General features: G+C 34.3%; 1 protein-coding gene across 2 annotated transcripts in view; it reads right to left on the minus strand.

The window, feature by feature from the left end:
* The window catches only part of LOC150088812 (3'-5' RNA helicase YTHDC2-like), a 281,725-nt gene that overhangs the window by 234,941 nt on the left and 28,567 nt on the right, over positions 1–18,217 (minus strand). For both annotated transcript variants that reach the window (XM_090369668.1, XM_090369667.1), the window contains exons 2-4: positions 16,911–17,025; positions 15,050–15,140; positions 7,678–7,871 (exon numbers count right to left, since the gene is read on the minus strand). In XM_090369668.1, coding sequence (XP_090225794.1) covers positions 7,678–7,871; positions 15,050–15,140; positions 16,911–17,004 — 379 coding nt within the window. In that variant the 5' untranslated portion in view covers positions 17,005–17,025. The remainder of the gene's footprint in view (positions 1–7,677; positions 7,872–15,049; positions 15,141–16,910; positions 17,026–18,217) is intronic.

Here is an 18,217-nt window from a genome sequence, read left to right on the forward strand (position 1 = left end):
TTAAATCAACTAGATGACTGTTATTTGTATCAACATGTCAGGGAAAGTACTAGAGAAAAGAATATCCTAGACCTCATCATCACACATGAATCAGATGACATAACAGGGCTGACAGTAGAGGAACCAGTAGCAGGAAGTGATCACGGAGTTCTACGGTGGATGATGACGAGAGAGGTAGCAGAAGTAAAAGGCAAAGGAATGGGTTTTAATTTCAGAAAAGGAAATTACGATGCCTTAAGGTACTACATGGCCTCTATTAACTGGGTAGATATCGCGCAGAGAATGAATACAATTGAACTGTGGTATGCTTTTAAAACATTAATCACAGATGCCTTGAATGCGTATATACCATTAAAAAAATACTCCACGAGAAGGGTTCCAAGTTGGATGAATAGTGAAGTTGCCACATTACTTGAGCAGAAAAAGGTGGCATGGAAACGTTACAGAGCAATAAAAAGTACTGAAGCCTATAACAGCTACAAGGTGGTGTGTAATAGAGCCACAGAAAAGGTTCGACAGGCAAAGGCAGTTTATGAGAAATCACTAGCAAACAGAGCAAAGAGGGGGGATAAAGAATTCTTCACATATATAAATGCCAAGAAGAGCAGGACAAACCAGATCGGACCTTTACGTAAGGGAAAGGGGATAGTAATAAATACACCAGCTGCCGTTGCAGATGAACTCAACAGTTATTTTGCATCGATATTTACAAATGAAAAGCCTTTTGTGGCAATGGGAAATTGTGGGAGCGAAGTTAAAAAATATGTAATTAATGATATTGAAATTTCCCAAGATTATTTAATGAAAAAACTTTCGAGCCTACAGACTAGTAAGGCTCCTGGAGTTGATGGAATATACCCTATAATCTTGAGAGAGGCGGCAAGCGAGTGCATTGAACCACTGAGGCTCGTTATGCGAGCATCACTAGACTCTGGGGAGATTCCCTTGGATTGGAAAAGTGCAAATGTATCTCCCATACATAAGGGTGGCTCTAAAAGTGAAGTTCGAAATTATCGACCTGTCAGTCTGACTTCAGTAGTAGGGAAAATCATGGAGGCATTGATCAAGGGTGGAATTCAGGATCATTTGGATAGAATTGAAATTCTCAAGGATACTCAGCATGGTTTTGTAAAGGGAAAATCATGTTTAACAAATCTGGTTCGCTATTTCGAAAGGGTCACTCACGAGTTGGATTTAGGGAATAATTTCGACATTGTTTATTTAGATTTCAGCAAAGCTTTTGACTCAGTCCCACATGAGCGGTTGCTTTATAAGCTGGAACAGGTTGGAATCACTGGGAAAATCCTTAGATGGATAGAAGGATGGCTTCAGGGCAGGAGGCAGAGGGTTGTGATAAATGGCTATTCCTCAGATTGGGTTGATGTAAGAAGTGGGGTTCCCCAAGGATCAGTATTAGGACCACTGTTGTTTTTAATTTTCATAAACGACATTGATGAAGGGATAGAGGGCGTGATGTCTAAATTTGCAGATGATGTTAAAATTGGTAGAGTAGTTAATGATCACTGTCAAGCTGAGCTTCTTCAGAGAGACCTAGATAGACTTCAAGAATGGTCAGAAAAATGGCAGCTGTGCTTTAATCCAACAAAGTGTAAGGTATTACACCTGGGAAACAGTAATCCCAAAATAACTTATTCACTTGGTGGAGTTCAACTAAACCCAGTACTGGAGGAAAAGGACTTGGGTGTTACGATACGGTCAGACATGAAATTCTCTGAGCATTGTAAACAGGTTGCAAGGAAGGCCCATGGTGTCCTATCGATGATCTATCGAACTTTTGCAAGTAGAGATAGGGATGTGATAATCCCATTATATAAGGCCTATGTTAGACCACACTTGGAATACTGTGTTCAAGTATGGAGACCGCACCTAAAGAAAGACATCGAGCTTCTTGAAAGGGTGCAAAGAAGGGTAACTCGCCTGGTGAGATCGGCAAAAGGGCGTCCTTATGAAGAAAGACTTCGAATATGTGGGTTGCAGAGTTTGGAAACTAGACACCTTAGAGGAGATTTGATTGAGGTGTTTAAGGCTCTGAGAGGCATCAGTAAAATGAATGAGGACAAAATTTTCAAGATTATAAATGATGCTAGAACTAGGGGACATAAATTCAAGTTACGCGGGGAAATGTTTAGATTGGACTGCAGGAAGTTTTATTTTAGCCATCGAGTTATAAATTACTGGAATAAGTTGCCTTCATGGGTGGTAGAGGCCGACAGTTTGGGGAAATTCAAAGGTCATCTGGATAGTACTTTCGGGTAAGGGAAGCGCATAGGATGATAGGATTAATTTCCTTTTTATTTAATTTTTAATTTCATTTTATTATTTTTATTTATTTATTAATTATTATTATTTATTTATTTAATTTTTGTTTTTATCATTGTTTTGTTCGGATTTTTTTTTTTTTTTTTTTGGCTGGTGCAGCATAAGCCATAGGCTTTCTTGCACCATACGGCCGTTACTAATACTAATACTAATACTAATACTAATACTCGAATAAAATTTTCTACTACATAATTTATAAAATGCCATTTTTGTTCTCTAAAAATCTGGTCATCCTACCTCGGGGTTTACATTGAGGGGTCTCATCAATTTTATATTTAATAAAGGGGGGTCACAAGTGAAATAGTTTGTGCGCCACTGGTCTATCCCTCTTGAGAGTATCCATGATGGACAACACCCTCACAATCAAAACATGTCCTTCATTTTGTTGCACATTCACTGAGCTTTTCTGAGTCACAAAAAGAAGGAATCTTCCATTGGATGACTTCTGTTTGATTTCAGGATCACACTCATAGACACATGTTTTATCTCAGTTATCATACATTTCAAAAATGTGCTCGCAATAGCTACCTCTTCAAATTAGAAACAATTTGCTGGTGGTTTTCAAGTTGTTCTTCTAACAGCTGCAGCATGAACTTTACAGAGATATGTCTCAAGTTCAAAATTTTTGTTAAAATGGAATGGCACAATCTATGGAGATACAAGTTTCTTCAGTGATTTCACAAACAGCTAACCTTTGGTCATTTCACACTAAAGTTTATACTTTAGAAAAAGTTTCATCTGTTGAAGTCGAGGTCTATCATATGCCACTTCAATGTTCACTTAATACAAAATCCATTATTCACAGTTCAGCATATTGTTGCTAATAGACTACCCTGCTAGTTGATGAGAAGGTACAGTCAAAGCTCTTTATAGCAACCCTCTTTTTAATGTCCCAAGACGTTATAACATCCTTTGTGATTGGTCCCGGCCAATTTCTCATTAACTTAATACTATTTTACATTCGTTATAACAACATTGAAAATAAAAGGATTTCTCTATAACGATCATAAATTTCTACCTCTTAATCTGAATTTTTACTTTTTAATTACAATATTCGCATTTAAAAATGACAGAATGCTTCAAATATATTGAAGTAATTGATGAGCTTGCAGCCTGACCATGAGAAATCATTTGTTAAGATTTCCCGTGCTCTTTTCTCACAGTGCGGTGATCAAATGAACATCGGCTAGAAGTTCATTTCATTAGTTCGAGTGTATGTTTATTGGTATGGCTCCAAGAAAGCGGATAGCTTTACCAATCGTGGATAAAATTAGGATGTTGCAAGCTGTAGATATGGTATGCATTCTAAGATTAACATTGCTAAACAGTTCGGTATTTCTAAGACATTTCTGTTGACTAATCTGAAAGATCAGAAAAAGATTGAAAGTTTAAAGAAATCTGCTGCACCAGGTAGGATTCAAGCACAACAGGCAAAGTATCCAGATCTTGAAAAGGTACTTTTGATTTGGCTAATGATGATGACGAGTACAAAAAATGTTCCTGTAGATGGTAATCTTTTAAAAGCTAAGACTGAATTGTTTGCTCATTGAATAGATACTGAAGGATTTAAAAGTTCAGATGGATGGTTCCAGAAATTTCAAACTCACTTTCATTAGCATTAGCATTAGTAGAGGCATTTGATGCAAGAAAGCAAGCTTATGCAGCATCAGCCAAAAAAAAAAAAACTCACTTCCACTTCACCCCTCTGTTCGTTCAAAGTACCTGTCCAGCTGAGCCTTAAACTTATTTAGGCTATCAACCTCCACCACAAGGGATGGCAGTCTGTTCCACCAACCAACCACCCGCTGGCTAAAGGCAAATTTCCGCACGTCTATCCTACATCTGTCTTTCCTCAATTTGAATTTATGCCCTCTCAGGTGATTTTTCTGAGCTAGAGGAAGAATCCCATCAGCATTGAGCATGCTTAAACCATTCAAGGCTTTATACACCTCTATCAGATCACCTCGCTGGTGCCTAGTCTCCAGACACTGTAATTTGCAAAACTTAAGCCTTTCTTCGTAAGAGCACCCCTTTGTTCCATTCACTAATCTTGTTGCCCTTCTCTGTACTCGTTCCAGCAGCTCTACATCCTTCTTGAAATGAGGCCTCCAAACCTGTATACAGTACTCTAGGTGTGGCCTGACCATTGCCTTATACAATGGAATAATCACCTCCTTATCCCTGCTGGAAAAATTCCTGTATATCATTGACAATACTCCATGAGCTACTCTTGCAGCCCGTCTGCACTGCTCAGAGAACTTCATATCTGCCTGCACAATCACCCCCAAGTCCCTTTCATTCTCTACCACTGTCAGTGTAGTACCACAGAGTTGATACGTTGCTCTGGGGTTGCTGTTTCCCATGTGTAGTACTTTACATTTGTCAATGTTAAACTTCATTTGCCACCTCTCAGCCCATCTGCTCAACCTTTCCAGATCCTGTTGCAGCAGCATAGTGTCAGTAGTGTCCTTGACAACCCTGCCAACCTTTGTATCATCTGCAAACTTGGACATTAAGCTTGATATACCATCATCAATATCATTTATAAATACAGAAAACAATAATGGACCCAACACTGAGCCCTGAGGGACTCCACTAATAACATTAGTCCACGATGAGCAGTGTCCATTGATTACCGCTCTCTGTCTTCTCCCCCTCAACCACCCCTTTATCCATAGCAGCAATTTGCCTCCAATGTCACACTGCTCCAATTTGTGTAGCAGTCTTCCATGTGCAACAGTATCAAAAGCCTTTCTAAGATCCAAGTATATAATATCAAAGTTATTCCCTGCATCCAGTTCTTTTGTGACTGCATCATAGTATCCAATCAAGTTGGTCAGGCAAGACTTCCCCTTAACAAAACCATGCTGTGTCTGAGCTATAACTGAAGTCTTGTCTAAATGATCCTGCAGTGCTTCTTTAACCAGTGCCTCCATTAATTTTCCTGGAACAGAAGTTAAGCTCACAGGTCTATAATTACTTGTGTCAGCCTTTGATCCTCCTTTCAAAAAAGTGTGTAGCAAAAGTGCAGCCGTGGACATTGATGCTACACAGGAACGTAAAGAAAATCATTTAAAAAATGTTTTGCTGACTTATGTCAGCAATGACATCTTCAATGCTGATGAAATTAGACTTTTTTTTTTTTTTTTTTTTTTTTTTTTTAAATTTCTACCGAATAAAACACATTTAAAGGGAAGAAAATCAGTGGTGGGAAAAAAGCCAAACAATGGATTACTGTTCTCCTAGCAGAAAACATGTCTGGCACAGAGAAGCTTGTTTTAATCACTGGGAAGGCCTAAAAGGCTCAATGCTTTAAAGGTTTGAAGACATTACCAATTATGAATCAAGCAAACCAAAAGGCATGGATGATATCACAAATCTACAAAGAATGGATTAGAGACTTAGATCACAGGATGAGTGAGAAGAATAGAAAAATTTTGCTGTTTGTGGATAACTGCACCCCTCATTGTCAAGTAAATGACCTATGTGCAATCACTGTCGAGTACCTACCACCAAATATGACGTCAGTTCTTCAGCCACTTGATCAAGGTGTAATCCAGTGTTTAAAGAAAAACTGCTGAAGAATGCTATGTATTAAACAAAATTCAATGCAAAATCGATATCCTGCAGGCAATGTGTTTCAGCATGGGATAAAGTTGAAAAATGCTTGATGCATGATGAAAAAGTGATTGCCAACTACTTCGAACATTCTGGATTTACCGCCTTGAATGATGCAATGTGTGAATTTTTGCACACTCTTACTCTCTTAATTGTGAAGAACAGTCCAATATTAGCGAAGAAATATTTGAGCACGTGCATCACCACATAAACTTGAAGGAAAACTTAAGCTTCAAAGAATTACATGAACATTGAATGTTTCAGGATATGCACGAATAAAGAGGAACTCATTGCAGATGTAATAGAATCTTCTGAAATTTGTAGTGATGAAGATGAGGAACTTACTGTGGTTGAACAAGAAGTTTCAGTGAAAGATGCCCATCAAGGATTAAAACTTGATTTTTTCCAGAGCAGCCTAAATTTGAAAGTGAAATAACTGCTATTGCATGCCTTCGTAATTCTTTTTTAAAAGATACTCTACCATTGAATACAGCATGTTTTGACAGATTATTTTTAAGTATGAAACAAATGTCTTGATAGGTATATAGTGAAATTTACAATTTAATTATAACCTTTACTGCAAAATCAATGCAAAATTTATAACGATTTTTAAAATCAGGATGCAGTAGCTGGTTTATCTTTCAAAAATAGAATAGATGATTACTTTTGAGTTTCCAGTGTGCAAGTAGTTAATTTACATAATATTTTTTATATCTGTTTTGGGGGAAATGATTGCACTCATGGCATGTCAAAAACTTCATATCATATAATTAATCATATTCCAAGTCCATAACTTGGAAACCTTTCGATATTCTCTACTTTCTTCTAACGCTTTTTTTTTTTCAATATACTTTCCTCTTCTGCAGTATTTTCTTCCTGTAATTCTTTGGTAGAAAGAAAGAAGTATTGTACTAGTAAAGTGCATTTCTGGAGAAAACAAATAGATAAAGCACTTGTTTTTTTCTCTAATATATTCTTCCTTTTTACGCTCACTTTTTAGCTCCCAATCTGGCAAAAGTGTTTTGTGGTTTATTTATTTGTTACTTTTTTTAACTGCTGAATCCTAAAACCATACTGTGGTCAAGTTAGTCAGCCTTGGGTAAGATTTTTTCATTCAGTAAGACAAGCAAACTGATCATAGAAGATATGCAATTTACAGACAAATTATACTGATGCCATAGAGCCTTAGTTAATTTGCCATAAAAAAAAAAAGATGGAATAATACACAGAATGTAATTTTTATGCAAGATAGGATCTGACAGAATAGTCAGCAAGCCCCAAATTGGCATCATGTAATTTATTTTTAAGAAAATGGAGAAGAGAAGGGATTTATAAGAACAAGCTCCAAAACTTTGGGTGAACTGGTTCTACAAATTAATGCAATTTCCCGACAGTTGCATGAAACTTACTTTTGATAGCAAGAAACACTGTTGGCATTAGAAGGCATAAATGTGTTGAAAATGGAGGCAATATGTGAGGTGTGAAATGTTACATGAAATGGCATAAAATAAAATACCATATTCTCATTAACCATAAAATACTATATCTCATTAACTTTCTCATTAGCTATAAAATACCATATTCTCAAAAGCCGTTTCTCATTTGCATCATCTTTCTGTTTTTATAAGTAAAACTAAACAGAGAATTACTTTTTCAAACACTACATTTAACTCAACGGTTCAAATTCAAAAACAATAAATTCATTTACTTTTTACCTACCATCTTGGCCTAACATTCGATCTCTTTCAGTTGGAGGTAATAATTCTTGCCTCTCCCTGGCACTTACTGGATAACGCTGCAAAAGGTTAAGTGCATGCTGTCGAGATACTCTACCCAGTTCAAACACTGCATCAGCCTGAACAATGGTAGAGCCTTCTTTTTTATAAACTGTAAGATAACGATTTGCACCATCACTAAAGAAAAAGTTGAGGGGAGAGAGGGAGAGAGAGAGAGAGAGAGAGATTAATACACATTAATACATATACAGCCAAAACAAAATTCAGTTTTCTTTTTAATGAGTTAATTTATGAAGAGAATACAATTAATCAGTACAAACAAAATTTATGCTAATGTATTATTTAATAGCAAATATTTATGCATTGTGACAACTTTTAATATCCAGAATATATACTTCATAAATTTACATCTCATTCATGCAATTAACAAATCAAAAGTTCTGTAAATTTATCTATCATTTGTAGTAAAAACTAACCTTAACTTCAAGGAAAAAATTGTACTGCATCCTTTTTAACTTAAAAATTAAACAAAGGTAGTCAATTAATTGACTTGTCCTTGTAGAGCCAATCTTTTGGGGTCCCATTTATACTTACATGAATCAAGATAACCACAGTTACCTTTTTGCTTGTTTTTTCTTAATTTGTTTCACCAAATTAAAAAAAAAAAAAAAAAAAAACGGTTTGAAAAATAAACCTTGTCAGTGTTTTCTCTGACAAAATTTTGTACGCTACCAAGCTACACATAGATAATCACAAAAATCAATTAGTATCTAAAATACACAACAAAAACAACTCCAAAAACTGCTGTTAACCAGATCCCGGATGCCACTGTGTGCCCTGAAAAATTAAATTTAAGAAAGAAGAGGGTAAATGTGACCACATGGAATGTATGAAATGGAAAGTATACAATTGATATTTTAGGAGCAACTGAAGTCATGTGGACAGGACAAGGTCATTTCAAAACTGGAAATGGATTTTTGGTTGTTTTTTCTGGAAGTGACCAAGTAAAAGAACATGGTGTTGCTGTCATTTTGAATAAGGAATGTTCAAGGTCTCTTCTTGGATACAATCCTATTAATAGTATTATGATGACAGTTAGACTTCAGAGTCAGCCAGTAAATCTCACAGTTTTAGTTGCATATGCACCAACATCCACAGACGAAGATATGGATGTTTATTATGAGAATCTCCAGTCAGATCTTGATCTGGTCCCAAAAAAGGATGTTTTGATACTCATGGGTGATTTTAATGCAAAAGTAGCCAAAGAATGTGTTTTATGAAGTTTCTGAATATGTGTAAAACTAAAATTATGATGTTGGTGATAATCTCGATTCCAGTAAAGTAATGGGCAAGATATTGAAGAAGTTGATGAATTTGATTACTTAGGATCAAGAATAAATAAAAATAGTGACTGCTCAAATGATGTAAAGAGATGACAGGCAATTGCTAAAAAAAACAGGTTGCTGATCTGACAAAATTATGGAAGGATCATGATCTGCCCCTAAAGACGAAACTGAGAATCATTGATTCATTAATTTTTCCAGTTGCAATTTATGGATGTGAAGAATGGAATCTGAAAAGAGTTGACAGGAAGAAAATTGAGGCATTTGAAATGTGGTGTTACAGGAGAACACTGCGTATTCCTTACTTGGATCAAAGAACAAATGAGTGGGTATTGAATAAAACTGGCAGGCCTAAAATTCTTCTTCATAGCATCAAAAAAAGAAAACTCAAGTTTTTTGGTCATATAATAAGAAGGGAAAACTTTCTGTTGAAGAATATAATGGAAGGGAAAACCGAGGGGAAGAGGTGCAGAGGAAGACTTGCAACTAGGTGGAAGGATGGGATCAGTGAACTTCTGGGCATGGCATTTGCGATGCTGCTCATATAGCACATGATCAATGCAGTTGGAGGAATTTGTTGGTGGCCACAACAGCTGCTCAGGGAGCTATGTGACTAGAAGAAAAAGAATCTAAAATAAACAGGTGCCACCATTTTCCTTTTAACAAAAGGAAAATAGTAGCCACCTGTTTTAAATTAATTAAAGTACATCATTTCTATCTCTAATCTAAATTCCATTTTGTAGTACATTTGAATCATCTCTAGACATAGGATACATTTGAAGTGTAAATTCCATTTAAAAACAAAAACTCTTTAAGACTGCCTTTTTTATCCTTTTAGATCCCAGTTTTTTGGGAAAGTTAAGCAGAAAATAAAAGGGTCTTTCTACCTTGCATGCATCAAAATAAGTAAAAATCAATATATTGCATGTATTAAAAATTAGTAAAAATCAATATATTGCATGTATCAAAAATGAATAGGAACCATGTTTCCTTATTCCTTTTGAAAACAAAAATACCTATAGTGTTTGCCAGATTTAGAATTTTCATAAAAACAAATTTTATCTTTAGTGTAACAAGTGCATAAATCCTTTCTCTTTTGGCTTAAATACCTTAAACCAGTGGTGCTCAATCTTTTTTGGCCAAGGAATCCGCCCCCCCCCTCCAAAGTTCAGCAAGGTCCTCAGGAACACCTAAATTTATCGTAGGCATAGAATAATAAGAAAGGGAAGTTTTTTGGTTGTTTGCATGTGTGTACTGAATTATACAGTGCAACATTTCCCAGACTTTTTTAGTCACTAAACACTTATTTTTCACAACATATTCAAGGAACACTTTTCATCTCACAACATAATCAAGGAACACTTTTCATCTCACAACATATTCAAGGAACACTTACGAAATACAAGTTTAGCGAGAGCCAAAGAACTGTCACTAAAATTTTATTACATATGGCGCACTGTGCATCAGGAGCATCTTTATTTCCAACACATGTAAAGCCAAAATTCAAATAACTGTCATTACGCTTTCGTTTTGGTCTTTTATTAGTTGGTTCCTGTTTTTTCACTTTGGATTTCTGGGGAACAAAAGGCTGCGATTGTTCATCCTCACTTTGAAGTGTGACAATATCGTGTTCATTTTCATCAAGCAATGCACTATTAGAAGTACTTTGCTTCTCGTTTTCAAGTTCCTTTTTTCAACCCCAAATCTATGGTCACATATTTTAGTAATAATATTTTGAAATACTAATAATTATCAAAAAAAATTTATACAAGGAAGTGAGCTTAATTATAATATCGGTTTGTTTCCTCCTCTCTTTCAACCCATGTACTCCAGGCTAAATCGCATACGAATGGCATATTAGATGTGCTGTGGAAGTTGATAGCCTAATTAAGTTTAAGGCTCAGCTGGACAGGTATTTCGAACGAACAGAGGGGTGAAGTGGAAGTGGTTTTTTTTTTTTTTTGGCTGATGCTGCATAAGCTTGCTTTCTTGCATCAAATGCCTCTACTAATGCTAATCCTAATGCTAGATCACTATATTGCTACTTTTTTGTAGGTAGCATTACTTCTATGCATATTTCTCTATGCAAAGCCCACGAAAATAAAGTGTTCTGCAGTCTATTTGATTATTAGTCTATGCCAGTATAATAACCAAAAAAAAAAAAGTTAAATATTATAACGATACAAATTTATTTATTTTATTTTTTTAATTATCAATTACGATTTTTTGCAGAACACTTGTTCACATCTCAGGAACACAGTTTGCGAAATGCTGATATAGTGGAACCAAATAACAATCACTATTCTTACAATTTTAAACTAAAATATATATATAAGTATTATTAAGACTCCAGATTAAAAAAAAAAAACTTACTCATTGAATCTAACTGAGGGACTTGTTACAACAGATTTTCAGCGATTTTGCTGAAATTAGGTGTCAAAGCTGAAAATTAACAGTGAATGTCTGCTGAAGCATCTAGTCTGTTTTATTATTTTGATTTTGTGTCAAAATATTTGGCAAACCCATATTCACATTAACAAGTCATCACAAATGGTAAAGGTTTACAAACTACTTTACCTGCTATATTAGTGAAAGAGTACAACAAACTAGCCCAAAATGAAAACCGCAGAACACTAAAAAAACTTTTCTTGGAGTGATGTGTCACAAGAGATATCAATCAGATGTTTTTCTTCTTTTGTGGATAGGACAGAGGGATTTAGGTTTTCCAAGAAAGGGTTAGCTATTCACCGGTAATTTTCAATTTCTGTATTAATAGAAAAATATTCTTCAAAAGAGATTGATTATTGCTTTCTGTAAATTTGACTCTGTGGAGACATTTTTTTCAACAAGACATGTAGTAAAAGTATTAAAGATATCATATTGTCCTGCTTCAGTTGTCTTTCTCCAAAGAATAATTTTATCTTTGAATGCAGAGATTTTATCATTAGCCATGAAAAGTGTCGTGTTTTTACCATGAAGTGATAGATTCAGTGCGTTCAGTTTGCCAAATATATCGGAAAGGTATTCAACCCCTTGTGAAAATTATAATCACCAGACATAAAGTCAATGAATCTCTGCAGTTTATCTCAAGTTATTTTCTTGTGGTTTCAACTTTATAATCAGTAAGAAACATCACAATTTCAGAGTGTAATTCAGAGAATCTCATCAGCACTTAACCTTGATTCAGCCAACGTGTTTCGGTGTTAAAAAAAAAAAGAAAAAAAGTAAGCAATCATAGTTGTTGCCCATTTCATTGCAAATCTGCCAGAAAAGACTTGTATTTAAGCCTTAATTTGATTTCTATTAGTGTCGTAAAAATATCTTTCAGTTTTGCAGTAATGCCTTTCACAGCTAAATTTTCTCTCTGGAGTATGCAACTATCTGAACACGAAAGGTGTGCTACTGCCTTGATTTTTATAACAACACCTGAAATGGGACCCTTCATAGCCTTGGTACCATCAGTATAGATGTCAATACACTTCTTCTAGTTCATGAGCACAAAAAAAGCTGCTAATTTTTTTTAAAAATATCAGCTCCTGGTTGTAGTGGTTTTCAAATTGTGACAGATAAGAATGTGTTCACACAGCTCACATTATACAGGTATTGAGCAAATACTAATAGCATGGCTAGGCTACTGGCATCAGTGCTCTCATCAAGTTGCAAGGTAAAAGAAGGCAACAATGTTAAGTCTATGAATGAGTTCATCAAGAAGATCAGCTGAGCAAAGTAAAATTCTTCTTTTTACAGTGTCATTAGAGAGCAGCACCTGTTTTATTTTTGCTGATTTGTTGGGTCTGAATATTGTCTTGCACAGCTTGACAGCACATGGCATTATCAAATTTTCACCAATAGTGTGGGCCTCTCCTTGACAAGCAATGTGACAGCTCACTTTCAGTGAGGCTTCGAATAATTCTTTTTTTTATGACCCACAAATATAGATTTCAACAACAAAGTATTTTTTAATGTAATACTTCTTTAGAAAAAGAACTTTGAAATAGGCAATGGACTTACCATTCAAGTCTTGATGATTTATTTCAAAATGTTTCATCAAGAGAGAGGGTTTTATACAGTTATTACTGAGTTTCTGTTCACATATTAAACACAGAGGGATTTGATTCTGCTCATCACTGCAATAATAGAAGCCATATTACAAATATTCATTTTGATAATGCTGTTGTTTTTTCTGGTACTTATCTGGAGTTGATTTGTTTGTAGACAGATTTGGTGAATGGTCATGATTACACTTACCACTTGGTCTGCCATAATGAGGTGTCCTTGACTTGTCTTTTCTCAGGATTTTCTATTTTCTCTGCAGAATCTAACTTTCTCTTTGTTCCTCTTATAAAAAATTTATCCATGGTTGGATGGTGTGAAATAAAAATTAAAAACAGTTATGCAGAAAAACCACTATGTCACTCCAGCACAAACTCGCAACATAAAGCATTTCTGGGACTCGTATCTACTGTACATCCATATTCTAAGAGGGGATAAATAGCTAAAAATTGGCAGTATACATGCTTCGATATATTCACTATTCAGTTGCCTAGTAATTTTTGTAAACAGGACTCAGTGAATAATTACTGTAAACACCCAGTTTCTCCCCTCAGCTGGAGATCCTATAATAGAGTATTTCAGTGGAACGCTAATTACAAACAGCTACCTCTGGAGGGGGAGGAATATAGCTACTGTTCGTCAAGTGCAGTACATTAGTTAAGGAAGGGAAACAGCTGTGCATTTTGTTTAATTTGAGTATTCATCCAAATCGTAACTTTTAAACCATTTAATTTAATTAGTTTTTAATCTTTTTAATTGTGATTTTAATAGTGTTTTAATTAGTGATTTTAATTATTTATTATTGGAACCAGTTTTAACTAATTATTATGACACAATTTCTTCTCGCACACATGGTCTTGCTGCGGTGATTTGATGTATTTCGGGGTCGGGTTGGGGGCTGTCGGCTTTCGATTCCGTTGCGCATCGGATTTGGCCGTATCTCTATGAGTGAGGGAATTCATTAATCCATTTTTTCACTTTTTTCATCTTATTTTATTCATCACATATGAGAGAGAATTGACTGGAAGCATTCCATGAAAAAAATTGAGGTAATCTCTTACTTTTTAAATGCATTTACGAACATAGTGAATGTGCGTAATTTTTCAGAAGTTATTTGTTTTATCGTTATCATAAATTTAAAAAGATACTATTTTAAGAATTTTATCAGTCTAGTTTTAGACAAATGATTATTTATATTAAAAACTAATAGAAGGTTATGTTCTGTTGATTGTTTGATGTTGACCTAATAATAAATAAACATTTCTTACCGAACTACGTGTATCTAATTTATTTAACCCACCTATTTTAAAAATTAATATATCAAGGTATAATACCTATATATGTATAATAACCAAGAAGGGACATGTACATACTTTAATATTACAAGGTATTTTGTAATCTGATGTACCAATGAAAAAATCTCGATTTTTTAAGTTATATATCACAAAATTGGCTGATCAAGAGTTGGTCACCATACTTATATGATACCATGCATTTCAGATGAGAACTAGAGATACAATTTTGATTTTAAAGATGCTGTAATAAGGGCTATTTCCAGAGTAGACACCAGAGAACTCTTCAATCTGTAATTAGGAAATTTTCCACACATATTCATGTGCAGAACTTAGGAGACATTTTGAACATTTGTCATACTAAAAAAAAAAACAAAAAAAAAAACCACTTTCTATATTTCTTTACACATAAATTGGGTTTTTCATGTATTTAAAACTACAGATTTTATAAATTCTAAAATTAGGTACACTGCTAACTCACCCTGTGTGGTATTCAAGTTTCAAAGCTCTACTAAGAATATAAAGTGCTATTCCCTACTAAGGTTACTATTTTCTTACTCAAGAAATTTAAGTAGATATACTAATATATCACTATGGAAATTGAAATTTACAATAAAGCCATTCAAATTTTTTTTACTAAATTCTGATATTAAAAAAATATAAATACCCTCTACTCTTTGATTTTAAACCTAGCTGTAAACAATAGCGATGAATATAGGCTCTTTCTGCTGACGTGAATGATGAGGGAAATTCGAGTTCTGCATACAAAGAGAAAAATTATTTTAAAATAATATATATATAAAATATAAGTCATTAAAAAATAAGATTTCCTATTTGATTAAAGTGATCTGATTTATGAACTTTCAATTTTATGAACAAGAACCTGATATTATAAATTCAATTTACAATCTTAACTCTCAATCTTACGAGCTTTTTTTCAACCTCAGGAATTCCACAAACTGTCACCTTTTGAACGTAAAGTCGAAGAGAATACAATATTTTTAACAATTATTTATTTAATGTATATTGTACATTCATATACAACATTTATGTATTTTATGTAGGGCATTTATGCAAATTTACAAAGCTACTATTATTGTATCTTCTTGTTAATTAGTTTTTAATTAATTCAAAGAAATTAAATTTATAAAATTTCAGAAATTCAGTTGAAAAGATACTAAGGAAATTAAGCAATATTAATCTACTAACTTTTAACCCAAATATCCTAAAATTTTTCACAAGACAATTCACAGACATAGCTATCCTGAATGCATGTCTCTCTCTGTGACTGTTAGCTCCAAAAAAGGTAATTTTATGAATTATTTTCTGTAATATTTTGTAAGTTTAATTCTTATCTTAATTTAAAATGGTTGCCACAGGATCTGAGGTTTCCATATGTCTGAGGTTATCATGACTCAGAGTGGAATGGCCTAAGGTGACCCATGTATGAGCCATGAGTTCATTACTTGTATAGCATGTGTCGTGTATTCCAAAGTCAATCTAGATCATAATCCCAGCTCAAATGACAATTCCTTTCTTTGTTCCTGATGTAAAGGAGTGTATGATCTCAAATTAAAATTTGGTACATTAAAAGATAATTGCATCACTGAAGAAATGGATGGATGCCTTAGCAAAGGGACTCATCAGGAACACAAGTATCTAGTTATTTGCCAGTAGATGCATCCCTGATTCAAGTCCCACAATGGAATAGTCTAGTGCATGCTGCTCTGAATATGATTTATGATACAAAAATAAATAAATGAATAAATAAAATAATAATATATTGTCAGGAAAACAGGTAACATTTTAAGCAATAAGAAGAGGTAAACAAGAATCAGGGTGTGGCTGAGAGGAGTAACAATCTGATGAAGTTACCAAAAATTATCAGATTTTAAGGGAGGTAAAAAGAACATTATTATTCATATGAGAACTAATGATATTAAGTGCACATGAACTGAAGGTCTGTAGAATAAATAGCCGATAAAATTCCATGGGTCAGGTCAGAGAATAATGTTCTGCAATTCTGTCCAGGCATGATAGTATGGACTGTATGCTGAAAGCCATATGTGAAATAAATCAAGACTTGGGGAACTCTGCAAGGCTTTTGGGATGAAATTTTTATCAGTATAGTACCTCTCTAGCAGGTAGGAGGAATCTTCTATTTTGTAGACATGCAATACACATGGACCTGGACTTTGGCTATGAGAGAACTGGCGTAAAGTTGAAGAATTTTGAGCTCTTGGGAATGGATAAGTTATTTGGAAATTTTTACTGTATTTTTAATTAATTAACATATTAAAATATGTTTGACAAATAATTTAAGAGCCTTAGGTACATTCGTTAGCATATTTTTTTAATTTATGCTAGTGATTTTGTAAATTATGACTTATTATTCGTACCACTATCATACTGCTGTTTTGGCTCAAATATCAAAAAAAAATAAAAATCAATTATTTTAATCATAACACCTACCTATTACCGTGTTAAATGAAAAGAAAATATATTTACTTATTCAACAAGAAACATACCTTTCTGATCTTCATTTAAGCGAAATCTCTGAAGTGCCAAAGTTACAGCAATACGGAATTCTTCTCCAACATAAACTTTGTTCTTCTTTGTCATGGCAACAATAAGCGTATCAAGCTACAAGCATATAAACATTTCTACTTATTAAAATATTAAGGTAAATAAAGGCCCAATGCTAGAAGATAACAAGATTCTTAATTATATTAGATATGAAATACTTCAGCTTATTACAGTTTTTATAATAACATCAAAAGAAAGATCACAATACCACTTGGAGAATAGCTTAAGTTACAGGAATAAATAGTTAGTATAAATTCCAAAAGGAAAAGCTAGTTGTAATGGCAGAAGAACCCAAAAAGGGCAAAGCTCCCTTTTTATAAAGTAAACAGCCCACTCATTTCTGAAACTTAAGGAATATACTATGCATACTCCAGTATGCATAATATATATACCAACTGCATATATACTGCCCTACCATTAATATCCAGACATCCTTCCATTGATTAGTTAGTCACATCCTACCCAAGCACAAGGTCAGACATAACTATAGGAGGACACAGTAGCACAATTATGAATGCAAGATAAAAGATATTTCTTGGCTAAATGCCTAAGAGTATGAAGAAGTTTACTTATGCATGGGTAATGCGCGCGCGCGCGCGCACACACACACACACACACACACACACACACACACACACACACACACACACACACACACACACACACACACACACACACACACACACACACACACACACACCATTTCTACTACCAAGATAGTTTTTAATGCATAATTCAATTATATCTCATATTGCAAATACCTTCACGAGTCATGAAGGTATTGTGAAGGTATTCACAATATGAGATATACAGGCAATCCCTGTATAACATGGTACTTCTACAACACGGTTTTGCTCTAACATGACTGATAAATTGCGGTAATCCTCGCACAACACAGTACTTATATAACACAGAGAATTGTGGCAAACCTCGCATAACACTATATTTTTGGGATTTTGTGTGGAAAAAACCCTGCTATTATGTTAGATGTAATTTTTCAACATTTCCATTTTTTTTTGCGAATCCCTGCCGCTGACTAGCTAGTCATTACGCAAAAAAATTATTGGGAAATCCTCATATTTTATTTTGTCAGAAAATCTCCATGTTAGGTTTTGTGCTATTCACCTTGTGCTTGTTTGAGACCATAAAAAAATAGTGACTTCAAAGTGTGCAGTTCGTGACTTTTAAGGTTTTTGTAAGATTATTTTGGTTTTTATTTGATCATTTATAAGTTTTTCCGGGTATGTAT

Source organism: Mastigoproctus giganteus, chromosome 3, assembly GCF_048544385.1.
Source record: "Mastigoproctus giganteus isolate SK-2022 chromosome 3, ASM4854438v1, whole genome shotgun sequence".
NCBI classification, from domain to species: Eukaryota; Metazoa; Arthropoda; class Arachnida; order Uropygi; family Thelyphonidae; genus Mastigoproctus; species Mastigoproctus giganteus.